At 54.4% G+C, this 25538-nt stretch overlaps 1 protein-coding gene and 1 non-coding gene across 8 annotated transcripts; both read left to right on the plus strand.

Annotated features, from left to right (window-relative positions):
* The first annotated feature begins 2 nt into the window (after positions 1 to 2).
* On the plus strand, positions 3 to 24688 carry LOC135404023 (ubiquitin-associated protein 2-like). Of its 7 annotated transcripts, none has more exons than XM_064638502.1 (22): positions 3 to 159; positions 1078 to 1136; positions 1729 to 1842; positions 2017 to 2115; positions 2272 to 2333; positions 2449 to 2521; positions 2878 to 2951; positions 3102 to 3181; positions 3385 to 3543; positions 3621 to 3709; positions 3788 to 3984; positions 4141 to 4353; positions 4662 to 4870; positions 5086 to 5129; positions 5205 to 5370; positions 5440 to 5628; positions 5821 to 5936; positions 6089 to 6253; positions 10725 to 10896; positions 11792 to 11993; positions 12976 to 13108; positions 13204 to 13289. In XM_064638502.1, the coding sequence occupies exons 1-21, from the start codon at positions 129 to 131 to the stop codon at positions 13079 to 13081; spliced, it is 2619 nt and encodes an 872-aa protein (XP_064494572.1). In that variant the 5' UTR covers positions 3 to 128; the 3' UTR covers positions 13082 to 13108; positions 13204 to 13289. The 7 variants fall into 7 exon arrangements, with proteins under 7 accessions (XP_064494572.1, XP_064494569.1, XP_064494571.1 ...); XM_064638499.1 differs by lacking the exon at positions 3 to 159 and adding an exon at positions 306 to 411; XM_064638501.1 differs by lacking the exon at positions 3 to 159 and adding an exon at positions 306 to 411 and having other exon boundaries at positions 2881 to 2951.
* On the plus strand, positions 18330 to 18464 carry LOC135404118 (small nucleolar RNA SNORA58). Its single transcript, XR_010425583.1, has one exon. It is a non-coding gene; the product is annotated as a small nucleolar RNA SNORA58 (small nucleolar RNA).
* Positions 24689 to 25538: the final 850 nt, after the last annotated feature.

Raw genomic sequence — 25538 nt, forward strand, 5'->3', positions numbered from 1 at the left:
ACACCCCGCACTTCCGCCGCCGCCCGGCGCCGCCGCGGCCATGGGGAGCTGAGGCGGCGGCAGCGGAACCGGCCCCGGCCCGGCCCGGCCCGGCCGCCCGCTCCCCATGGGCTGCGGGGCCGCGGGACATGGAGCGGTGCGCGGCCCGCCGGGCCCCGGGTGAGCGGGGCCGGGGGCGCGGTGGGGCCCGGGGAGGCCGCGGCGGGGCCCAGTCGGGCCCCAGTAGGCCCCGGTGTGGCCGTTGCCCCGGTAACGCGGCGGGGTGGGCCCAGGCCGGCAGCGGCAGCGCGGGCCGGGCCGGGCCGGGGCCGGCAGCGGCAGCGCGGGCCGGGCCGGGCCGGGGCCGGGCCATGACGGTGCCCCGGGAGATGCCCGAGAAGTGGCCGCGGGTCCGCGTCCGCGGCGGGCCGGGTGGGTGCGGCGTGGGCACGGCAGAGGAGCAGAAGTGGGGGCCGGGGGTGCAGGGATGGGAGTGCAGGGATGCGGCCAAGCAGGACTGGGCAGGTCTGGGGATTGCGGAATCTGGGGGGCTAGGGGTGCAGGGCTGTGGATCCAGAGGTGCAGCTGAGCAGGTCTGGGTGTCTGGGAGAGCAGAGATGCGGTCTAGGGGTGCAGAATCTGGATGTTCTAAACTGAGGTTGTGGGGTTGCAGATGAGCAGGGCTGGGGGTGCAGAGATGCATCCTGGGGGTGCAGGGCTGGAAGGGTCTGGCACCCCGGTGGTGCCGAGCTGGAGGAGCAGACAAACAAGACATGGGGGGGTGCAGAATCTGGGACTCTGGGGACGCAAATAAGCAGAGGTCTAGGAGTGCAGGCCTGGGGGGCCTGGGGGTGCAGGTTTTGCTGGTGGGGAGTACAGATAAGCAGCACTGGGATTCTGCAGGTGCAGGAGTACAGGTCCTGGCATAGGCCACAGCTGGGAAGCTTCTCTGTTCCCTGGGTTCTGGGTCTCTGGGACTGGCTTGGCAGGCTCTCAGGGTGCAGGGGTGGTTGGGGTGCAGGGGGTGTCAGAATGCAGGGCCGGTTGGGGTTCAGGGCACGTCAGGGTGCACAGGACTGATGGGGCGCTCTGTTGCAGAGGAGGAGCGGCGAGTGCGAGCCAACGCACGGGAGTACAACGAGAAGTTCCAGTACGCGGTGAGTGAGAGGGAGCTGAAACCCCTCCCAGGGGTGTTTGGGCAAGTTTGGGGGGGCTGAGGCCTGAGTCACCCACAGGTCATGACAAAAAAATAGATATGTTATGGCATATCTATTGTTATGACAAAAAAATAGATATTTGTCCCTGAGAAATTTGTGCTGATGACATTAATGGTAAGGGAGCTGTGGGGCTAGGGGACACAGTGCGCTCTGTGTGAAGGGTTCAGCCCCTCATCCCTTATGGACCTGCTGGGGGAGGGACAGCGCTCACCTTGGCCTCCTCCTAAAGCTGGAGGTTATCCCTGGCTGTTCCAAGGCTGGTTGCAGAGAGGAATGCAGGGGGTCTGGGTTGGGGTAACCCTTGCATTGCGCTGCTGGAGGAGGCTGGGCCCTGTCTGGTGACCAAGGCAGAGGAATCAGCTTCCCAAGGAAGGTGCCAGAGGTAGTGCAGGGACAGGAGCTGGGAGTCCAGGCTGCTGCCCAGAGCCCCCCAAAGAGCACAGTGAGCCACAGCCCTACCTTCCAGAGCAAGGGTGGGGGTTATGGGGCCTCGACAGCCTGTGAACTGCCTTCTTGCCCCATCCGTCCCCAGAGCAACTGCATCAAGACCTCAAAGTACAACATTGTCACCTTCCTGCCTGTCAACCTCTTTGAGCAGTTCCAGGAAGTAGCCAACACCTATTTCCTCTTCCTCCTCATCCTGCAGGTGAGTGCTGGGGGGCAGGCAGAGCTCCTCACACTCTCCTTCCCTACCTGGGCATCCAGGAGGGCTCCAGGCATGCCCACTCCTTGGAATAGTGGAGGTTTGGCACCCTTGAGCAGGGGCAGCATGGGCCTGGGGCTGGCCAGTTCTCCTGTAATTCCTGCTCCCTGTCCCCAGCTGATCCCACAGATCTCTTCACTCTCCTGGTTCACCACCATCGTGCCTTTGGTTCTTGTCTTAACCATCACAGCTGTCAAAGACGCCACTGATGACTATGTGAGTGGTTTCCCCCATTCCCCTCTGCGCGCTGGGCAGGGGGTTGGGACCCTGGTGTGGGGGTGCAGGGCCGTGGCATTTGCAAGGGGGGGGGACGACGACACAGGAGCCCCTCCCCAAGGAGCTGATGCTGCTGTCTCTTCCCCCCACTTCCAGTTCCGCCATAAAAGCGACAACCAGGTGAACAACCGGGAGTCTCAGGTGCTGATCGGTGGAGTGTGAGTGTCACAGAGATGGGGCAGTGGGGAGGGGTCCGGGGCCCTGCGGGATGTGGTACAGGGCAGTGGGCAGGGCAGGGCTCCTGCCTGATTCCAGTCCACTGTCCCTGCACAGCCTCCGGCAGGAGCAGTGGATGAATGTACGTGTTGGAGACATCATCAAGTTGGAGAATAACCAGTTTGTGGCGGTGAGTGCGGCCCTGAGATGAGGATGGTCCCAGCTGGGTGGCATATAGGGATTGCATAATGACATGGTGCTGCACCCACTTTGCCTTTGTGCTCCTCCATCACCTCCTGGGGTGGGGACATCAGGAACTTCTCATCCTGGAAGCTGTGTTTAGGTTGGAGAGTTGGAGCCTTGTTTGAACTCTGGGAATCTGGGTGCTTGGGGCAATTATGGCCAGGCCTCGGTGCAAGGGATGGGCTGGGGACGGCCTTTGCAGAGGCTTCAGGGACCCTGCTGACATCCAGGGGCCAGGAGCTTCCCTGGGGAGGGTGTCGTGGAGCCCTGGTGTCGGTGCAACCCTTCACATATCTCTCCCAGCAGGCCGACCTACTTCTCCTCTCCAGCAGCGAACCCCATGGGTTGTGCTACATAGAGACTGCAGAGCTGGACGGGTGGGTGCCCCTGCTCACCTTGCAGGGCCGGGGGAAGGCAGGAGCTGGGAGTGAGAGAGTGGGTTGTGGGCAGAGTGGGAGCTGCCAGGCAGCACCTGCCAAGGCCCTCCCTGCCAGGCTGTCTCTAATGTGGTGCCTCCTTGCCTGCAGAGAGACCAACATGAAGGTGCGCCAGGCCATACCTGTCACTGCGGAGCTGGGGGACACCAGCAAGCTGGCTCGCTTTGACGGTGAGTGCCCGCGACCAGCCCTCTGCCACGGGGCAGCCCCCACGTTCCTTCCTCCACCACCCTGGAGAAACCAGGATCAGCCACACGGCGTTGTCCTGCGGCTTGAAGCAGATCTCTGGGGCACCTGGGATGGTGCTGGGGCACTGGATGCAGCTGGCCATGTGAAGAAGGCAAGGCCCAGCTGAGCCATCCCCTGCACCCAGGCGAGGTGGTCTGTGAACCCCCCAACAACAAGCTTGACAAGTTTGGTGGGACGCTGTACTGGAAGGAGAACAAGTACCCCCTGAGCAACCAGAACATGCTGCTGCGAGGCTGTGTCCTGCGCAACACCGAGTGGTGCTTTGGCCTCGTCATCTTCGCAGGTAGGCTGAGGCAGCAGCTGCAGCTGCACTACACAGAGGGGAGGAAGAGACCCCCCTGATGCCTTCCTGCTCCCCAGGGCCCGACACAAAACTGATGCAGAACAGTGGCCGGACCAAATTTAAGCGGACGAGCATTGACCGGCTGATGAACACACTGGTGCTCTGGGTATGCAGAAGGCAGATCTTGGGAGCCCTGGCTCTGGCCCAGTCAGGGCTCTGATGTCCTGTCCTGTCCTATCCCCAGATCTTTGGGTTCCTGGTGTGCATGGGGGTGATCCTGGCCATTGGCAATGCCATCTGGGAGCACGAGGTGGGCGTCTGCTTCCAGATCTACTTGCCCTGGGACGAGGGGGTGCACAGTGCCTTCTTCTCTGGCTTCCTCTCCTTCTGGTCTTACATCATCATCCTCAACACTGTGGTGCCCATCTCACTCTACGTGAGGTAGGGCAGGGGCCGAGGGGCTGGTTTGGGAGTATGTGAGGAATTAGGGGTGCCCTCTGGGGGGGGGGAACACAGGGATGGAGACCCACAAGCAGAGCTGTGTGTGCGGGGTGGGTGTGAGCTGCTGTCTTGGTGACAGGTCATGTCTGCCTTCAGGGACACCCCAAGACCTGAGACCCCACGGGTCCCTCGGGGTCCTCCCGGCTGTGTGTGTCTGGCTGCTCGTCTCTCTCTACCCTGGCTGCACGCTGGTTATTTTGCTCTGCCTTCCTACAGCTCCCAGGCTCCTGCACAGTCCCCTTCTCTCTCTCTTTTAATTTCTCTCTCTTTTCGTTCCCCAGCATGGGTTCTGTCACCCTTAGCCCCGAGGTAAGAACGTGTCACCCCCACCCCTCCCACTAGCTCATTGCTGTCTGCCCTGGGGGCTGGGGAGGGCGTTTGGGGTGCGTAGGTATGTGAGGTGCCTGGGGAGCCCAATGGGCTGCCCCCTTGGTGCCAGGCCCCGTCTTGGCGGTGGCTGTTGGTAGGAGCGGGTGCGGGCCAGCCCTGGGGAAGGGCACCCTGGGTGCCGGGGTGCCCCGAGCACTGAGGGTCTGGGATGGGGGTGTGTGTGCCCGTCACTGGCTCAGCACAGTGTGCTGCCCTGCCCCAGTGACACCCGGCCGTGCCCCTCACAGCGTGGAGGTGATCCGGCTTGGGCACAGCTACTTCATCAACTGGGACAAGAAGATGTACTGTGCCAAGCGCCGGACACCAGCTGAGGCCTGGACCACCACCCTCAATGAGGAGCTGGGGCAGGTGGAGTACATCTTCTCTGACAAGACTGGCACTCTCACCCAGAACATCATGGTCTTCAGCAAGTGCTCTGTGAATGGGCACAGCTACGGTGAGCGCTGGTTGCTTGGAGCATGCTGGGGCTGCCCTCAGGGTGGGGGTGCACTGACTCCCCTCCTGCAGACCTTTTGGGGCAGCCAGGGGACAAGAGGGCTCAGCTGGAGCATTGTGGGGCTACTGCTGTCCCGTGGCCCCCATGGGTGTGCCTGCTGGTGGGGCAGCAGTGTTGGGTCCCTGTCGTGGTTAACTCCATACCCTGGTTCACAGGTGACGTGCAGGATGTGCTGGGTCACAAGGCGGAGCTGGGAGAGGTGAGGATGCCACCAGGTTGGTGTCTGCCCACGCCACATGCCACAGGGGAGTAACCCTGTCCCTGCCCCCACCAGAGACCAGAGCCAGTCAACTTCTCCTTCAACCCACTGGCGGACCCGCGGTTCCAGTTCTGGGACCCCAGCCTGCTGGAAGCCGTCAAGCTGGGAGATCCCCACGTGCACGAGTTCTTCCGCCTGCTCTCGCTCTGCCACACCGTCATGTCCGAGGAGAAGAGCGAAGGTGGGCGTGGGGCAGGACCTGTCCCTGTGGGGCGTGGGACACTGGCACTGACCCCCGTGCTGTCCCCAGGGGAGCTGTTGTACAAGGCACAGTCCCCGGACGAGGGAGCGCTGGTCACGGCTGCCAGAAACTTTGGCTTCGTGTTCCGGTTCCGCACACCCAAGACCATCACGGTGCACGAGCTGGGTCAAGCCATCACCTACCAGCTGCTGGCCATCCTGGACTTCAACAACATCCGCAAGCGCATGTCTGTCATCGGTGAGGTGCTGGGTGTGCGTGGCACAGGGACTGGGAAGGCTGCGTGGGGTTGTGGTGCAGGGCTCGGTGCGGTGTGCTGGGGGACCAGTCCCATGCTAACGGGGATGTGACTGTGGGGTGATGGCTGGGGGGTCAGAGCGGGACCTGCTCCTTTACCCCTAAGCCAGGCATCCTGTCCCCTGCACCCTGTAGTCCGCTGCCCTGAGGGCAAGATCCGGCTGTACTGCAAAGGCGCTGACACCATCCTTCTGGAGCGGCTGCACCCCGTCAACCAGGACCTGACCAGCGTCACCGCCGACCACCTCAATGTGTGTGGGGCAGGGTCCTGGGGGCAGGGTGGGGAGGGAAGAGTGACTGCCCAGGAGCACCGAGCCATGCTTGTGCCCTGTCCTAGGAACACCGTCGGGGTCTGGGGACACCGTCAGGGTCTACCAGCACTCCCAGCTCTGACCACTTGCAGGAGTATGCTGCCGAGGGGCTGCGGACACTGGTGCTGGCTTACAAAGACCTGGAGGAGAGCTACTACAGGGACTGGTCTGAGCGTCTGCGCTGGGCTGGCAGTGCCTCCGAGGCCCGTGAGGATCGCCTGGCTCGGCTCTACGACGAGGTGGAGCACGATATGATGGTAGGTGGGCTGGGGACAGAGGAGTGGATGGTGGCAGTTTTGAGTTAATGTTCTGAAGATTCCTTCAATTTGTGAAGTTAAAGAACAGACTGGGGGCCTTTGAGTCTGTTGCCCTTCCAGACTGAGGCAACAGGCCTGTATCCAGTTCCTGAGAGGCAGCAGACTGCCTGATGGGCTGTGGGAGGAGCAAGCTGGATGCTCATCTCCCAGTTTAAAATGAAGAGACTGTGTTTGAGGAGGGATGTGGACATCTTGGAGACACAATGGGATTTTTTTTCCTTCACCACAATCATATTGGCACATGTTGTTGGCTTAATTGTATTTTTTCTTCTCTTCCTGGTTTGAGGACCTTAAAGACCAGCAGCTCTTTGAAGGGCTTTCTGAAAGCAGAGAGGAGGGCTCGCTGTTCAGAAGACAACTTTTCTGAAATGGTGTTAGAAGGGTCAGAGTATTGCTTGTGTTGCAGTTCTCCCCTTCGGAAGAGCTCGATGGAGAGCAATACGCTTGGTTTCTTTAAAAAAAACTTCCCACTCTGTGCTGGCTGGGTGCTTTCTGGAGCATTCCTGGTCAATGCCTGGTTGTACATGGCAGTTCTTTGTTTTTCTATCTACCCCTTTTGTATGCAGGGAGCACAAGCTGTGCTGAGTTGGTGTCCAGTACTGGAGTAGACTTGCCGGGAAAGCCCCGTCAATGGCTGCTCTTCATCTGCAGGGTTTCCTTCTACTTTTTGTGTTGCTTTGCTTTTCTTCTCAGTTTCCCCAAACAAGCAATACTTAAGAGCCCTGTGCTGTGCTCCTGCATGCACAAAATCTTCTTGGTGCAACTCTGTTGGCTTCCTGCTCTGTTGGCTACCTGCAGGTACATCCAGCTCCCTATTCCACCTCTCGGGTAAGGTTTGAGCTGGAAGGATCTTTCTGATCCATTAAAATCTGGACAGCAGCCTTCCTGTTACTGCTGTAGCAGGAGGGCACAGAAAATCTGAGAAAGGGGGGAATCTGGGTTTTTAAACCCCAGATGTGTTTTGCATTGACTGTGTTGAACTCCTGATGCTTCTGGCTGGGAAGGAAGGGGTAGACTAGCGTGCCCTGAGATTCCTGGCACTCTGGGAAGTCATGTTTTATTAGTATCTCTATTTCAAACTTGAATATAAAAGAAAATAAATCCTGGAAGGCTTCTTGAATTGGCTCAACTTGTCAAGCAAAACAAAACAACAATGAAAAAATAATAATTCACTGATAAATACTTATTTCTTGCACTAAATTCCCCACTTCTAGACAGGCAGTCATTTAAATATGCAGTTAAAGTGTGTCCTGCAGAAGAATCCACAATGGTTTTCCCTGCATGCTATGTTTTATGCTCTAAAAGGCTTTCGGCCTATAAAAAGGCTGATGCCAACTTGTTCCGTCCCTGTAAGTGTCTCCAAGATTAACCCTGTTGGCCCTGTCATGTTTTGTTGATCTGGTTTGCGTGGACTGGAAAGAAACCAGCTGTGCAAAACAGGGCTGGCTTTATGCTCTGAGGTTTTTGCAGATGTGAAATCTCCTGCTCTCCTCCCAAACCAAATTTCAGTTGTTAAATGGATTCAGAAGTTGCCACATAATGTTTGAAGTACAGAGGTTAAACTCTGTGATGGAAGCGAGGGTCAGAACAAGTTGAAGATGCAGTCAGGGAAAACTCTTTTTATTTTCTGGTAAATCTTACTTGCTTAAACTGTGCTGTGGATTGTGGCTGAGGTCTCCAGCTTTTCTCCCCAGTGCTTTGAGCATATCTCTGCAACTGGTCACAGAAAATGCAGGAATTGCTCAGTCCCTCAGATTTTCCCTTCTGAATCCCATTTGCATGTGCACAGGAGGTCCTGGTGCACTGAGGCTTCAAGACTTTTTTTTGGCTGGGGAGAGAAGATGAATCACAGGAATGCTCAGTTGTCCCTAGGTTTTATAGGAATGTAAGGTTTACCTGGGTGGTGAGATCCTGTGCCAGAGCTGGCAGGAAACCTGTGAGGGAGGTGCTCTGTCCAAGCTGCTGGGGTAACACTGACTGCTCCCAGGTGCACAAAGCTGTAGCTACTGCAGTACAAGGGGAAGTCAGGAAAATGGCACAAGGAGGCTGGGGATGGTGCTGGAGCTTCCTTGCTAAGCTCAGCTCCCCTGTTGGGTGTTGGGAGGTGTGTGTTGCCCTATCTGCCAGCCCAGCAGTCCCTCTCTTTCAGCTCAGCCTGGGGCAGCAAGGCAGAGGTGGCCCTGTCATGGTACCTTGCCCAGGAAGCATGGGTTGGGGTCTACTGCTTTAACTTGCTTGGTTGGCAAATAGAAATCCTCCTGGCTACCTGCAAAGCTCCCCAGTGCTTCTCCAGCTCTTGGAGGCAGAGCTTTGATAAATGCATAACTTCTGTACCTGTTGTTGTCCTTGTAGGTGCGTGGAGGGCAGCGACAGAAGAATGGGGCACGGAGGACTGGAATGAAGATGTAGGTACTCTCCAAACCCTTCTCCTCCGTGCATCTGCCAGCAGGCTGCTGTCCTGTCTGTACACAGAGCTCTAGGAGAGCTCAAAGTTCATCCTCCCCCAGACTATGGGCAGAACCCCAGTCAGGCTCCCAGTTCCAGGAGCTATGAGGAATAAGTAATCATCACAGCTTCAAAAAGATACGTGTAGTAGAGCTTGTCATAGGAGCCCAGGACAGAAAGGGATCTCCTAGGGCCTTGAGGGTGGTCCTCTCATTTCCTGTAACTGTATGATGGAATTCTTCCAAAAACTGGCCTGACTCCACGCAGGACTCTTGCTCCGTCCCTCCAGTGGAGTGGCAGTTGGGGAAGGTTTGCCTTTGATCTCACCATGTGCCATGGAGGAGGCAGCAGTGGTTTCCTGCATGTCATGTGCCTCTGCTTGTCCTTGTGACTTGGATGGAACAGAAGCTTTTGACTTTCTGACTTGCTCTTTGGCGTGCCTTGCCGCCTTTCATTCTCTACTTGATGTCCCCTTCAGGGGAGAATGGATGCTGTCAGCACCAGCTTTTAATGCCACTATAGCAGTTTCTTCTGAAGTGGGCTTCAGTCCCTCTCCAAATCAAGGGAGGACTTCTGTTATTGCAGATGGGAGCAGGGTTGAGCTTTTTTAGTATGATTGTTACTTTTGCATGCTCATTTTGGCTCAGCCAACAGACTGGGCAAGGAGGGGAAGCGTTTGCTTTCTAGGCACTCTCTGAGGGAAGTGCTCCTGCTGTGTTTGGAGACAGGAGCAGTTTCTCTTTGTTCAGTCAGATCTCTGCTAGAAGGGAGCCTTCGAGAGCCCTTCTTGCCTTCAGTGTGTATGAGATGCCCCCAGGGGTTCCGGGTTTAGTTTTTTAACTCTGGCGCTTTAGTTTCTGGTGGTTTCTCAACCTGGAATAGAAGCTGTTCATGTTCAGATATGTTCCAGGCTAAATCACAGGTGGTCACTAGCCTTCCTCTTCACCCATTCTTGAGCAATGTTATTTTCCCTTCCATAGTTGAAGTAGATCTGTTGGTCAGATCATCCAAGTGAGCCTGGATCATTGGAAGCTTAAGTGGGGGTCCAAAGTTTCTTCCTTTGGCTTCTGTACCAGTGCTTGCACCTATCTGTGCAGGGAGTTTGGCAGATCCTTGCTGCGTGCCATCGACTCAGAGCACCAGCCCAGGGCCCCAGGAGCCCCAGTGGGTTTGTGGACTGTGGGAAATTTGTGGAAGTATTTTAGGTTTTTTTTTTTCACTGGCAGGTGATTTGTGCACTTGCCCAAGAAAAAAACAAATAAAAGCTGATTCTGATGGGAAGCAAATGCTAGGGAAGTTTAAGTCTAAACACTTGAATTACTTGAGGTTTTTCTCTAGCCTTTTGTCTCAAACATTCCTGTGCTTTATGTCACAGGCACTGTTCTAAGGCACTGTTTTCACTTTTGAATTCTTTTTCCCTTTTTTATCTTCCAGCTATCGGAGACAAAGATCTTCACTGCCTCCAACGTGTCTTCAGTGCCTCTGCCTGCTGAGAATGTGACAATCACAGCTGGACAAAGGTGAGTGCCCATGGCGATGCCATTTACCTGGGAAAAGTGGCACACAAGTCCTGGAGCAATTTCCCTTCTTTGACTAAACCTTGCCAGCTAGCTAAAATGCAGCAGCTCTGAACGAGATGAGGTGGATTTAAATGGAGAAGTTGAGTTAGTAATTTCTGGGTCCTAATCTTGGATTAGAGTTTTCCTAGGCTCTGCTGCTGGTTCTTCAGGTTTGGGGGCATTTTGCTGTGTTACATTAATGAAAAACATGATTTGAAATCAAAGGCTATGCAGGGTCTTGCTTCATCTCCCTCTCTTTTGAGGTTGCTACTGGCAGTTTTGAGTTAATGTTCTGAAGATTCCTTCAATTTGTGAAGTTAAAGGTGTGAGGCTGGAGGGGGAATTCCGCTGTAATGGAAGCGGAAGCTCATGGTAACCTTATTGAGTTATCCTCTTTCTCTTCGCAGGATCGATCTTGCAGTCCTGCTAGGAAAGACACCGTCTTCTATGGAGAACGAGTCAACGAACCTGGAGTCATCCCAGACTCCTTCTCTGGCCCAGCCACTGGTGTTCAGCAATTCCAAGCAGACTGCTCTGTCCCAGCCTGCCTCTGGAAACTCCTTCTCTCACCACAGCATGGTAAGGAAATGCTGGTCTCTGCCGGCGGAGATTTGATGGGGGTTGCTCATTCCCTGACATTCTCTGTCTGTTTGGGTAATGTGGGAAATGCAGTCCTGACACCTGCTTGCTGCTTGGGACTGGCAGAGCCGGATAATTTGCCAGTCTGCTTCAAATGCAGAGGCCTGAAGTTCATTGCTCAACTTGAAATAATTGGGATAATTCCCCCCCTGTTGCCCTTGTCTGATTTGCAACACATTTGCAACACATGCTTCTTTCCTGCTCAGAGGAAAGGAAAAACTCTTACAGTCCAGGGCTTGCAATTTCAACAATTTGAGAAGTGGAAGTGGTTGGGAACTGGTGTTGGATGGAACTGGGGGATGGAATGCTGGCCTCTACTGGCAGGAGAGGGAAGGAGGCATTGAGTCAGAGTCAGAGATGTGCAGGGACCTGGGCGGATGTTTCTTTGTGTAACTTAAGCAAAAAGAAATAAAAATTGTGCACTTACTGGTGAGGTAGTTGAGGAAGGATTTTCAAAACCACCTTAACATAGAGCCAAGATCTCCAGGTGTTTCTTTTTTAGTGCAACTGAATGCGTGAGAATAATTGAGTAAATTTTTAAGATTCTGTCTGTTAGCTTTCTTTGTAACCCTCTATGGCTGTACCATGCTATGAGTTGGGTGAGAGATGATCATGCCTGCACTCACACATGATGGAAGGCTGGGAGAGAAGCATGAGCCCTCTTTGCAAGCAGTGTGTGTGCTTTTGGAGCTCAGGAGTGTTAAGCTGAGGCACCCAGTGAGAAGCAGCAGGGTACAGTGCATTCAGGTTTATGTTAAGAGATGTACCTGTCCTCTGAGCCAAGTTCCAAGCCATGGGAGATGTTGACTTTGTTATCTCCTTGCTGAAATTGCAGGTGAGCATGCTGGGGAAAGGGTTTGGAGATGTCGGGGAGGCCAAAGGCAGCAGTACCACAGGGTCTCAGTTTCTGGAGCAGTTCAAGACAGCCCAGGCGTTGGCTCAGCTGGCAGCTCAGCACACCCAGCCTGCTGGGAGCACCACTGCTGCTTCCTGGGACATGGGATCCACCACGCAGACCTCGTCTCTGGTGCAGTACGGTAAGGAAAAGGAAAAGCAGCATGGCCCCCCTAGAGTGGGGAGAGTGTGTTCCCCCCCAGAACTGCAGAGGCAGCAGGGGAAGGGACTCAGCAGAGGAGGAGATCGCAAGTTTGCAACCAAGCCAGCTGAGCTGGAGAAATGAATAGAACGGTGGGAGCAAGTTTGTGAGACCAAAATATAATAGTGCATGTGAGTCTCTCCCTGTTCCTTTTATACTTGGAGCAGTTGAATCCATCATTCCAGCATGCTTCAAGGCCAGGGATCTGGCATTCCTGAGCCTCTCACAGTGTGCAGAACTACCTCCTAACGTAAAGTTGTGCCAGAAAAAGGCCTGAAAGGGCACTTCTGGAGAATAGGTCCTGAATACCAACACTTGTCAGTCTCCTCTCCCTGCTGACCTGATGTTATCTTCTAAGGGATTTCGACTTGCTGTTAAATGCCAAAAAAGTAACTCTACCTCTGGGTTGGCCTGAGGGAATAAACAGGGATTGAGAGGCTCTTTTCAGATAAGGTGCAGAGCTCTGCTGTGGTCGAGTGCTAGTGCCATTTCCTTCAGCTTGTGCTTGTTGCAAGGGAAATGGCTCTGGTTCAAATCTAAGCTGAAGAAAAATCGAGCCCCGTCCTAGTGACAGTGAGTGTTGACAGCTTCTGATCTTCTCAGACAAGAAGCCACAGAGGAGAGTTGGAGAGAATAGAAGCTGTTTTTTAATAAGCTGTGTAAAGGCTTAGCGGAAGGGGGAAGGTGGTGCAAAGACCTGAGGGTGGCAGCCCTGAGCAGTGATGTTGCTTGGAGATACCCAGTCCCTGCAGGGGAAGGAGCAGGCAATGGAATACTGGAATGCTGGTAGAAACCGGGAGGGGAGGGGAGGGGGGAGGAAGTGGCATCAGGCTGGTGCAGTGTCTCCACACAAGGGACTCTGGAGTTCAGCTTTTCTTGGAGAATGGAGGACTTCTGCCACGCAAGCTGATTTTGTCCTGTAGAGATGGTGGAAGGAGCCGAGGGGAGAAGAGCTTAAAAAGGCTTGGCAGTGGTGGTGGTGAGAGCACAAGGCTGGGAGTGGAGATGCTGGGGATCTCTGCTCTCTGATTTTAACAGGCTCCAGGATGACTCATAGTAGGAAACAAATTTATTTTTCTTGGTAAGTGTCAGAACTTGATTCAGTTTTAAGGCAACATACCCTGCTAACTCACCTCTGTCTCATCCCATAGATCTCAAGAACCCAACAGATTCTTCCGTGCATAGTCCCTTCACTAAGCGACAGGCCTTCACGTCAACCTCGACCATGATAGAAGTGTTTATGCAGGAGAAACAGCCTGTGGTGACGGCCTCCACAACCACACCGGCACCCCCATCCTCTCCACTGCCCAGCAAAACCAATCCTGTGCCCCAGATGTCCCCAGGGTCCTCGGATAACCAGTCCTCAAGTCCCCAGCCAGCACAGCAGAAGCTGAAGCAGCAGAAGAAAAAAGCATCATTAACATCAAAGGTGCGGATTGATGGTGGGGAAGGAGGTGTCAGATTGTGTTAGAGCTACAGAAGCATCCGTTTGGGCTGGTGAGGGAAGGTCTGGGGTTGCCGTTCCTGCTGTTAGCATGGGGTGTTTGTGGGGGTGATGGAGTTACACGCCAGCCTGGGTTGAACGGTGTAATTCAGAGGCTGCAAGCCTGCAACTGCCATTGTGTGCTGGGAAACATGGGCACTAAAAGCAGTTCTCTGTGCTGATCCCAGGGAATGACTGGACCGTTCTGTTGTTCCTCCCTTGCAGATTCCTGCACTTGCGGTGGAAATGCCTGGCTCAGCGGATATCTCAGGGCTAAACCTGCAGTTTGGGGCGTTGCAGTTTGGTTCGGAGCCTGTTCTCGCTGAGTACGAGTCGACGCCCACAACCAGTGCTGCCGTTAGCCAGTCTCAGAGCAGCCTGTACACCAGCACGGCCAGGTGAGCGCCAGGAACCGTTAATGCAAGCAGGCAGCTTTGGAAGGTCGCTGATCCCATGGACTTGAGTTGTGCTGCATACTAGTAGACCCTTTCTGACTGTGCTATGGTCACAAAGGGGGGACAGTGTATGCAACAGCAAAGCGTAAGTTGCCAGCAGACTCATCGGGCAGCTCTGTGGCTGTTTTGGCCTGCGGCACTTGGACAGAAAGCGGAGTTATCCTGCTGCCCTTCAACTGTGTTGCTGGAAACACAGAAGGGGAATCCCCAGCGCAACTGCTCTGTGTCCCTGGTGAACGGATTGAGTGCTTTGTCCTGCTTTTTGCCTGGCAAACTAGGACACAGCGGGATAGGTGTATCTGCGGCGCCTTGCCAAAGCGATGTGTCTCTGTCTTCTCTTGGGCTGACCCTCAGTAGCTGTCCAGTCTCTTAAGTGCTAGGCAGTGTGTGAGGCAGGGCTGTGGCTGGGTGCCAGCATCCTCCCATGGTTGGGCTACCCCTGCTCTCTGGGCGCGTTTCTTGGCTCGGCTGCTTCATGCAGTGCCTTTATGCTGATGCTTGGTGCTCTTTATCTTGGATATTTTTTCTCCCCCCTTTGTAGTGAATCTTCATCCACGATTTCATCCAATCAAAGCCAGGAGTCTGGTTACCAGAGCGGCACAATACAGACAGCAACATTTACCTCCCAGAACAGCGCTCAGGGACCACTGTATGAACAGAGATCCACCCAGACGAGGCGATACCCAAATTCCATCTCCTCCTCGCCCCAAAAAGATCTGACCCAGGCTAAGGTAAGAGAACAGCTTTTATCACCTGTTGTGCTGAGTGAGCCTTGTGTGTGAAGCAGTGTCTCAGGGGAAGCTGAGTGGTTTATCAAGTGGTTCTCCAGCCTCACTGTGCGGCTCATGAGCTCTCGTGAGAGCTCTCATCTGGCTGCTCCCAGAGCCCTCAGCTGTGCTACGTACCTGGGACTGATGTCAAGTAGATTGCAAGGTGTGTGTTGTGTCTCACGCAGTTACCCTGCTAGAGAGGGGCGTGCTGGCGAAGGATTTAATTTCCTCTTAAAGATTTGGTTCTTGCATGCTGCACACCAGTTCAGTAACATCAGGTTTGGCTAATGAACATGGGTTGAGGAGGTTGAGGTGGTCTTTACTACCAGCAGCAGAGAAACTTCTCACACTAATTTCTCAAATATACACGTGGGGGTCGTGCTGTCACGGGGCTAGTTGACCTTGGAACTGACCCCAACACAGTCTGGTGACATGTGTTGGTAGCAGGACCTTTTCTTAACTGAGGAGGGAGTGTGGGAGGGAGCTGACACGAGCTCTGCCTCTGGAAATGCACAGCTGTGATGCCCAGTACTCCTTTTTTCTCTTCTTTCTCAGAATGGTTTCAGTTCTGTACAGCCCACGCCGTTACAAACCACACAGGCCGTTGAAGGTAAGTGTCTGCCAGCACAGCAGGTGACCTGTGTCTCTTGTGCTGCTCATGTTCTCTGCTTCAGATGAGAAGCTTTATCTGTGCTAATAGCAGGTCCTTTCCCTGCTGGACTAATTGCTGCCATTTAGATTATTTGCTTGCCTTGGAACATTGAGCTTTCTGTTGATGGATCCATGAGATCCTTGATGAGTCACCAATGACAATAATTTATTCTGCTTTTTTTGTAGAAGACATCTGTAGGTCTTGAAGCTCTTTGTAGAGCCAATGGCAGTGTAAAATGAGACATAGAACACAATCACAAGTGTGTAACTGGTTGGCAGCAGTGAGGGAATCCCCAGATCTCCTGACTCCTTTGGCTGAGCATTTGCTGGTCCCTCTGGAAGTTGCCAGTAGCTGCCCCTAACCCAAAGCTTTTCTTTTCAGGTGCTACAGGCCCCGCAGTGAAATCCGATTCCCCCTCTGCTCCCAGTATCACACCTCTCAGTGATGGGGTGTCTGCGTCGTCCTTGCTGACAACAGCCAGCCAACACTCGACAGCTCTGAGCAGCCTGAGCCACAGCGAGGAGCTCCCCAGTACAACCACTGCCCAGCTCAGCAGGTGAGGAGCGTCGGTGGATTTCTGGAGAAGCATAACTAGAAGCAGAAATCCATACTAGACATCAGAGACCGTCTCGTGCAGTGAGGAAGACTGAGATGACCCATCCCATCTGAGTAGATGGGGAATGGGATAGTGCCTCTAATAGTGACTCTCTCACCTTGGTTTGACAGCCTTTTATTTCTCCTCCCGCAGTGCGTTGCCCACCCAGCAGAACAGTCTGTCCTCATCCACATCCTCTGGGCGAACATCAACTTCAACTCTCCTGGTGAGTCTGGGTGTGGTCTCGCGCTCTGTGCCCCGTTCCCACTTGGCTTGGCCAGGTTCTCTGGGGTGCCTGACCTTGGGGCTGTGGTTGTGACAGAACCTGCCAGGCTGCTGGCTGTCCTGCTGGAGTTTGGGTGCTGTGTGGAGAGAGGACGGGGGGTTATGTCAGAACACTGTCTGTGCACCTGTGGCTTGAGGCTGTTGACCCCCTGCTTGTCTCTGGCTGAGCAGTGGCTCTTTTGGGTCTATAGCAGCCCTTGAAAGTGCTACAGAGTCGCAGCCACATCAGAGCAAACTGGTAGCTGATGCAGTGCTGCCAAATGTCTCTACTGCTGGAGCTCTCATAGTATGGAGTCCCTGGGTATCGGCTTCTGCAGCAGAATAAATCTCCCTGCCACAAATGTGGTGTCTTGCCCTGCTCCCCCCAGCAGAGAGATGTTGGGGCACAGCCACAGGAGAGGCTTGAAAACATTAGGGGTCGGCTGCTGTCAGGACTTTGGACTTAAGCCAGGTGCAAAGCAGGTTTCCTTGTAGCCTGCAGCAGTTCCCTGCAGGAACACCCAGGTGCAGACACAGCGTGTATTTTGCGTAGGCAGTGTCCTGTGGTACCTGTGCACTCTGCTCCACCTGCCTGGTCCCCTGACTCTCCTCCCTTCCTTCCCTAGCACACGAGTGTGGAGAGTGAAGCGAGCCTCCATTCTTCTGCTAGCACTTTCTCCACCTCCTCCAGCACGGTGTCGGCCGCGCCACCGGTGGTCAGTGTTTCATCCAGCCTCAGCAGCGTCAGCAGCCTGGGCCTCAGCCTCAGCAGCAACTCCACGGTGACGGCCTCCACTCGAAGCTCCGTCGCAACAACATCAGGTACTTTCCTGGGTCCTGCTGTACAGGAGCTAAGAGAGTGAGTTTCTGCTGTTTGCTTTACTGTGGAACTTTCTCTTCCTTTGTCAGGAAAAGCCCCTCCTAATCTCCCTCCTGGAGTCCCACCGTTGTTGCCTAATCCATACATCATGGCTCCAGGGTTGCTACATGCCTATCCAGTGAGTAGAACAGTTGCTTTATGGTAATGTCATGCCACCAGATCCCTCCCAGCTCCCTCTGCAGCAGGGAGGGATGCAGGATAGTGGGGAGACCAAAAACTGACATAGCTCGGTGGGGCTGCCTTGGACAGGTGGGGTTTGAACCTCCTGCTTTCCATGAAATCCACGTGCCTGTGGGTGTAAATGTCTGTCCTCGTGACCCCAGAGCAGAGTCTCTGTACCTATTCTCAGCAGCCTCCCCAGCCTTTGGGGAGCAGCAGCCCTTGGCAGAGCATGGTGCATGGGAGCATGGAGCTGTGTTAGAAACATGCTGTGACAAAGGGCAAACACAGTCAGGGCAAGGGTGGTGACTCCCACGAAGTCTAGGGGTGTGTCACAGCCCTCTCCTGAAGTTGAGAACAGATTTTGAGGAAAAACTGCTCAGGGGCTGTGTGGTCTGGAGCACTGTCCTTTGAGCAGCTCACAGGAACCCCCAGCAGCATCAGCCTGCATAGGGAGTGGCTGCCTGCACCTGGGGTGTCATGGGCTGCTGACCAGCTGCTTTTGGCTTTATCTCATGTTTATCTAAATGTTTAATCTAAAATTAGAGAAGTGTCTTTATCTAGTCCATCTGCTGCTCTTTTTCTAGCCACAGGTGTACGGATACGATGACTTGCAAATGCTCCAGACGAGATTCCCATTGGTGAGTAGTGCAGAGTGACAGGGACACACCACTTCTGCTGGCTCTGAGTGCTGTGGGGTTATAGACAGGTCAGGCTGTGGGTAGTCCCAAAGAGCTGGAAAAATGGGGTGCTGGATGGCTGCACCTCTCTGTGACAGCCGTCAGAGTTAGTCAGTTGCTCCTTGACACGTGGGAATTTGGGTGCATGAGTTACTCATCAGCAGTATCTCTTGTGGGGCCAGGAAGCATGAGAACTACAGCAGCAGGGCTGTTGTAGAGATTCACCTCTGATCCTTGACTTAGGCAGTGACTAAATACTTCTTAGAATGGGCTTTACTTAGTGATAGGACATGTCCATTTTCTTTTGAAGCAGAGGGGAAAGTCCAGGCAGTTTAAAGACTGCATACCAGTAGACCTTATCTGGTTCTTCTAATAGCCAGATCAGGGGGACGGTGCATGCTACAAAAACCTGGGGCTGCTGTAGGTCATGATCAGCCTGGATGTGGCTGGTTGAACTGTGGTACCCTGACATATCTTGCAGCTGCAGGACAGAAATTCCTCTATCCCAAAAGATACTGCTTTGCACCTTTAGACAGAGCTGATAAAATATCTCCATTTGTTTTTAATCATCAGGATTACTACAGCATCCCATTCCCCACGCCCACCACCCCGCTGACTGGAAGAGATGGCAGCCTGAGCAGCAATCCGTACTCTGGTAGGGAAAAAGTCTGCTCTAAATCCCATTCCATCAGGGTTTGTGCTGCTGCTGCTGGTGTCCTGTGCCTTTGTCTGCTGGAGCTACATCTGCGCCAGCCTCCTGCACTGCCTTTCGTTTGGAGCATGTCTCGCAGCTAAATTCTTGTCTTGTCCTTGGACATCTGGTTTTGTCAAGGCCTGTTACAGGGAAGAGGTGGACAAGTAGGAGTTAGTGTGGCAGTTGGAAAGGGAGTGAGGGAGGGCTGAAAGATTCAGCAAGGAGTACAGCTGGGGAACTGCTTTCCAGGTGGTGGTGAGGCCAGCACTCAAGCACTGTGAGTAAAAATACAAAGAAGCACAAAATATGGAGAAATTAAGTTTTTTATCTATGGGACGGTCTTATCAAGAAAACCAGCGGGACATTTGGGACCTGTCAAACTTGAACCAAGCACTCAGCGGGTGCCTGACCGCTCACTGACCTTGGTAGATGCGTTTATGCACTGCCAACCTGCAGTGGGCAGTAACTGTGCTGAGTTTTCACATGCTTTAGGAATTGTTGCACTTTGAGGTTTGCTATTTTTCCAGCACTGATTCTCCCTGGCTTCAGCAGGAGCCAGTTTGTGTGGAAGTGCTTTTGCCCAGCTGAGGCTTAAATGCCAAGCTTGGAGTGTGGCCCCATGTGAGCTCTGAACTGGAGAGTTTTTGCGTAGAAGAATCAAGCGGGTGCTCATGAAGAGCAGCACAGGGAGCTTCCCCCAGCCCTGCAGCCAAGCCCTCCACAGCCCAGGCAGGGAGCTGGGTTGTGTTCAGTCCTGCTGCTGGTGCACAGAGAGGGATGAAGGAGAGCTGTAGCACCAGGCTCTGCTGCACAGGCAGCCAATAGCAGGTTTATCCAGTGCTGGATTGTGGGCTGACGTCAGGCAGTGCAGCACAGTAGCTGAGCTACTGTGGGCTTCCCTTCCCCCCGGTAGTCCTCTCAGGGCCAAGGAGTAATTAACAGCTTTGCCTTATCAGTGTGCAAAGGTCTGAGGGCTTGTGAGGGCAGCAGACTTTTGCAGTGGCAGGAGGGGGAACTGATTCAAGTAGCTGTTTATCAAAAGGCTGGGTCAGCTTTGGGCTGAGCTGGAACAGGCCAGGATCTGGCACTTGTGTTCTTCACTCTCACCTCCTCTATTTCAGGTGACTTAACAAAATTTGGCCGAGGTGATGCCTCTTCTCCTGCTCCTGCAACAACTCTGGCACAGCCTCAGCAGAGCCAGACCCAGACCCATCACACCACGCAGCAGACGTTCCTGAACCCGGCGCTGCCTCCTGGCTACAGTTACACCAGTCTGCCGTACTACACAGGGGTACCAGGGCTCCCAAGCACCTTCCAGTATGGGCCCGCCGTGTTCCCTGTGAGTTTCCTGGAGGCAAGGTGTGGGATTTGGGCGGGGGGGTGGCACAGCAAAGCCTCTCCTCACTCTGCTCCTCTCTGTTCTGTAGGTTGCTCCTACCTCTTCCAAGCAGCATGGTGTGAATGTCAGCGTCAACGCATCAGCGACCCCTTTCCAACAGCCCAGTGGCTACGGCTCTCACGGGTACAGCACTGGTAAGAGACCTGTTGGAGCACCTTCCACAGTAGCAGGGCTTGTTCCCAGTCTCCCTGGCTGTGCTGGGGACTGCTGTCTTCCGGCAGTAAGGGAGAAGAATGCCTGGGGTGCCACTCTCATGTCATTCAATTATCCCTGGAAAGGCCCAGGATTGTTCTGCATCCACATCTGGAGCAGTTTTGGGAGATACGGAGCACTTCATGCCCTCCTCTGTGCCCCACAGTTGAGTGGCTGGGGCCTTGAACCCCTGTCAGAAGCTGAATTGTTTGGTTTTATTTGATTTGTTGGTTTTTTTAACTGCCTCTCTGTGATCAATAGAACAGCAATTATTCTGGATTTGAATTCATTTCCCACCAGTTTGGCAGACACTTTCTAGGGAGGTATCCTTGTGGTGGTTTGAAACTACCACGAATCTAATTTTTAAGTTCAAGCCCTCCTCCCACAGTTTGCCCCTGTGAGAGGGTTTAGTGATGGTATGGACTTGATATCTTTTTCACCTCATGTGGAGAGTTTTCAGACAAAACACAACCATTCGTTATTGGGGGAAGGGGAAAATATTTACAAAGGTTTATTTACACCCACATATATATTACATTAAATTAAATTTCTCCTTTTCTTCAATAAAAGTCCAAGAAGAAAAGAGAAAAGTCTTTCTGTCACTCCTCAGGCCACAGTTCCTTAATTTCATTTTTTTGTGGCACTGGTTAGTGTCCTTCATTTTCCTGAGGCAGCAGATTTAAGTATGGCAGTCAGGATTTTTGTTCTTACTTTGTGGAAATTCCAACCCCGAGCCCGAGCCTTCGGGGGATTTCCTTGTAGATCTTCACTCCTCTTGGGTTAGAACATTGAAGGCAGCTTTCAGTTCAGTCTTACCAAAGCTCTTCTGCTCTGTCTCAGCTCGCCAGCATGATAGAAGCAGCAGCAGCAGCAGAGGGCACGGCCACCTCCTCCGCATTCCATCCTGTCTCAGCTCTCAGGACGACTCCGGGTTTTTTAGCTCCTTTCTCTCTCTCTCTCGCTGCTGCTGCATTTCGGGACTCCTTAAGGGTTTGGAAGTCCACCCCTCCTCTTCAGGAAGTCTCTGGGTTTTGGGAAAGTAATACAGTCTTACCCCAAACCAGCTCTGTTGAGTTTTCCTCTGTTTTGTTGCCGGCTCTCCCTCCCGCAGGAACATCTCTGCGTCTTTCAGCCGGCTTCACGTTATCTCGCTGCTACTGGCTATCTTTTTGGCTTTTAGCCATCGCTGTCTCTGTTCAGGACTGCTCCGCTGCTGCTTTTCAATGTCTTCTGCTGCTGCTGACAGTAAGGAAACTCTTACAGCTCTTGATTACGGGACCCGGTCCAGCTTTGACACTATACCGGGTCTCCCGTAGCCTCAGCTGGGGGCTGGGGGCCCTTGGCCCCCAGAGGGGCTCACTGGCCCCCTGCGTCCTCCTGGCTCAGATCATGGCCACCTACCTTCTAAACTATCTTCACCACCTTCTCTTCCGTTTCTGTGGGCATGTAATTTCCGTAGGGCGCACGTGGACTATCGATTGGTCCAGTATTATCAGTGGGGCAAACCATTACTACCTCAGAGAAAAGGTGGTTTTTCAAACCACCACAATCCTTGATTCAAAGATGCAGGAAGGTTGTGAACCTGCCGCCTGTCTTGGTACTGGTTTCACTGGTTGGCCTCCAGCTGACTTACACAGGGGTGCATTTGGGTCCCTCTTCCAGCCTTTAAATTCCCCTTGTCCTTCTTTTCACTACATTAGAGCCCTTCAAGATACTATTTTCTCTTTGTGAAGGTCCTTCAGCTTTGTACCAGGTCATCTTGTGCTGAGCCCTTCAAACCTCCTTGATTTCAGCCCTTTTTCTGCACCTTAAATGGTCACTGAGTTCTCCTCTGGGCCACCCTGTTTTACAGACAGCCCTGTGCAGGTTGTGTTGGCAGTCACTGCACCAACTATCCCAGTCCACAGCCGAGTTGCCTTTACGTGCAATTGCCTGTTATACACACGAGGAGCTCTCAGGCTGTTCTTGATGCCGTGTTCCATGCTGGGGGTTTGTTTCCGTGTCTCTGTGCTGCATTCCCCAGCTCTCCTCAGAGCTGCTGTTTTCTGTGTGTTTCTCTGTGTGTTTTTCCAGCCCCTCACTTGCTTTCTGGACTCGTGTCCAGAGCAGAAGAACTTAAATTTGTATGGGCGCTTTGCTTGTGGCCATGCCAGGACCCTGCTCCCCAGGCAGATCTGTCTTTAGACCTTCCCTGGCCACCAGAGCTCTCCACCAGGTGCTGCTGGTTATCAGCAGCTCCTGATGAACCGGTGGCTGCTGCCTAACACTCTCCTGCCTCTCCCTCCTCTGCAGGTGTATCCGTGACATCCAGTAATACAGGCGTGCCGGACATCTCGGGCTCTGTCTACTCCAAAACTCAGGTTAGTGTCTGTGAGTGCTCCCTGTGTGGCTCCGGAGGGGAACTGAGCTCTGAGACAGCCTCCCTGTGCAATAAAGGTCTCTTCCCCTTGGATTGGTCAGCCAGGGAGAAGGGAAATGCTTGACCTTCCCCAGTTTAGAGCAATTCTAAGCCCAGAAAGAGCCATAGGAAGAGACTCTATCCATTCTCTGCATCACACACTGACTCTGGGCCCACGACGTGTAGAGCTGGGGAGGGGCACGCTGCCAGCCTGGCTCCCAGCCCTTATTCCACTGTTGGCATCCCCTCCTCAGCAATCCTTCGAGAAGCAGGGATTTCACACTGGAACCCCGGCAGCCTCCTTCAACCTGCCTTCGGCACTGGGCAGTGGTGGACCCATCAACCCTGCGACGGCGGCGGCGTATCCCCCCACCCCCTTCATGCACATCCTGACCCCGCATCAGCAGCCGCACTCGCAGATCCTCCACCACCACCTGCAGCAGGATGGGCAGGTGAGCGATGCCCTCGGCGCTCCAGCCCCTCGCTGGGGTATCTCCTAGGGCTCTTCCTCCCCCTCCAGCCTCTGCCCCTTCCTCCCCCCCCCCCCCCCCCATGTCCTGCAGCGGACCCACGCGGTGACACACACGCACACTCACACCTGCACATACACACAGAGAGGTGAGAGGATGAGGTGAGGACACACCCGGGGTGTGCTCTGCTGTGGGGGTACTTGGCACAACCCCCCATGCTGCCAGGCTGCACTAGGAATGGCCAGGTAGTGCCCCCTCACACAGACACACCCGGGGCGTCCCAATCTCCCCCGTCCTCAGAGGGGAGCCCCACAGGCCAAGCAGCAAAGGAGTCACTTGCCACAGCCACGACCCTGCCGGAGCTTTCAGGTCTAACCGTGGATTTCTACTGTCATAGTTTGTCCCTTTATTTTACATATCCTGGTACTGCAACAGCTTCCATATTTGCAGATGATACTGTGCTGCCAATGCCAGCAGGAAGATCAGGTAATGAACTCTCTGATAATGCATTGCACTTGCCCTGGGGTCTCCCCCTGCCCCTAAGGCTGCCCAGGCTCAAGTAGCCTCTTCCTTCTCCCCCGTGGCCGCACAAGGTGAGGACAGAGGCCCTCAGTCGGTATGTGCACACACACACACCCACGTGCAGACACACACGTTCCTGCGCTGACCCTTCCCCGCTCCCTGCTGCCCCTGGCCCTGTGTGCTGCTGCCCTGGAGGAAGGCATGGAGCAGAGGGAGGGTGCTGGGGCTGCCGGGGCACAAACATGACAGCCCCAGTGCCCCAGCACTGGGAGCTCGGCTGGGCGGAGGCGGAGCAGCGGACGCCGAGGAGCCGCCGTGGCCGCAGTGCCTGGCAGGGCTGAGGCATCGTCCTGCAGAGTGGGCTGGGGCCGGTTCCCCCCCACACTCACCACCCGCTTCTCCTTCTGCCCCTTCCTGCAGAGCGGCTCCGGGCAGCGCAGCCAAGGCAGCTCCATCCCCCAGAAATCCCAGGCCAACAAATCCGCCTACAACAGCTACAGCTGGGGTGCCAACTGAGGCCGGGCCCCCCCCACCACCACTTTGCTTCCAGAAGAGAATCCCAGCTACCCCGATGATGCCGAAGGATCCCAGGGAGGAGAGAGCCCTGTGGTGGGGAGCGCCCAGGCCCCCAACCCCGGCAGGGCCCCGCAGGGCAGGCCGCAGGCGCCTCTGCGTTGTCTGTCTTCAGCCACTTTCCTGTTGTATGTAATATAGAATTTGTATTTTTTCTTTTTTTTTTTTCCTTTTTTTTCTCTCTGCATTCAGATCTGAACCGTTTGCCGTAGGGGCCTTTTTTGGTTTTTACTCCTTTCTGTCCCCTCTCCCCTCCTGCTGCCCCAGAACCTCTCAGATCCAAAGGAGTGGAAGCTGTGAGTCGCCTACAGCAAACCCCCTTATTATTAGGAATAAGACCAGTAATTGATATGAGCAGCATTGTAAGATTAATTAGTTGAAGTGTTTTTTTTGTACCGTGTTCTAAATTTAATGGATAAATGTGTCTTGTATATAAAAACAAAAACCCCATGCCGTCCTCTAGTTCTCTCATTTCCTCCCCCCTCCACTGCTGTCTGACAGAGCCCCCCCCCCGCCCCGTATTTTACATTCTCCATCTGCGCGCCCCCCCCCTCCTCACAGGCCCTGAGTGCAGGTCCTGCTCCCCTTGCACGCTGTAAGTATCTTCTGCTTTTGGGTTGGGTTTTTTCTTTTTTTTTTTTTTTCTATGCAGTCCAGATCTTGTATTTTTCGGTTCCACCTGGTCCCTTCAGCTGCAGTCCCAAGCAGAGATTTACTGAAGAGAATAAAGATCACAAAGTGATGTGTGTATTTTTTCCACCTTTCAGCCTGGTTCCCTATTTTTGGTGCAGGGGGTGGGAGGCCCTGGATGGGCAGGGTTGGCAACGCTTCCCCTACCTGTCCCCACTGTCTTGCTGGTTTGTGGGGTTTTTTGTCCCCTCGTTTTGTGGATTTTTTTCCCGGCTGCAGCTCTGGGCAGCAGCAGGATCCCAGCATAGGGACAATGTCAGAGTCCTTCTCCCCGAGATTCCCACCTTCCACTTTTTCCCTTCCACTGCTCCTCTCGGAGTTTGGGGGCTCCACCCCAGCCCCCACGTCCCCAGGAGGGGCTCGGGACAGGCTCGGCTGTCACGGAGGGGAGTCTCGGGCGCTGGGGAGGGCAGTGGGACCATGAGGGTGGCAGGAAGGCCCGGGTGTCCCGGCAGTGGTTGCTGAGCTGCATGGTTAAGGGGCCGAGGGCTCGGGGCGGGGGGGGGGCGCGGCAAAGCCGGAGCTCCTCGTACTCTGGGTCCCAGTGGGGCAGCAGGAGGGCATTGGGCTGGGCCGGCGGAGCTCAGCTGGGGGCACAGCGCAGGGCCGC

The sequence above is a fragment of the Pseudopipra pipra genome, chromosome 29 (genome assembly GCF_036250125.1).
Source record: "Pseudopipra pipra isolate bDixPip1 chromosome 29, bDixPip1.hap1, whole genome shotgun sequence".
NCBI lineage: Eukaryota > Metazoa > Chordata > Aves > Passeriformes > Pipridae > Pseudopipra > Pseudopipra pipra.

Bases quoted from the DNA above. Each gene is read 5' to 3' on its own strand.
- LOC135404023 (XM_064638499.1), top strand. From the start codon at position 351: ATGACGGTGCCCCGGGAGATGCCCGAGAAGTGGCCGCGGGTCCGCGTC. The intron at 4,354-4,661 runs GTAAGAACGTGT...TGCCCCTCACAG, and splicing joins CTGTCACCCTTAGCCCCGAG to CGTGGAGGTGATCCGGCTTG. The intron at 5,371-5,439 runs GTGGGCGTGGGG...TGCTGTCCCCAG, and splicing joins GTCCGAGGAGAAGAGCGAAG to GGGAGCTGTTGTACAAGGCA.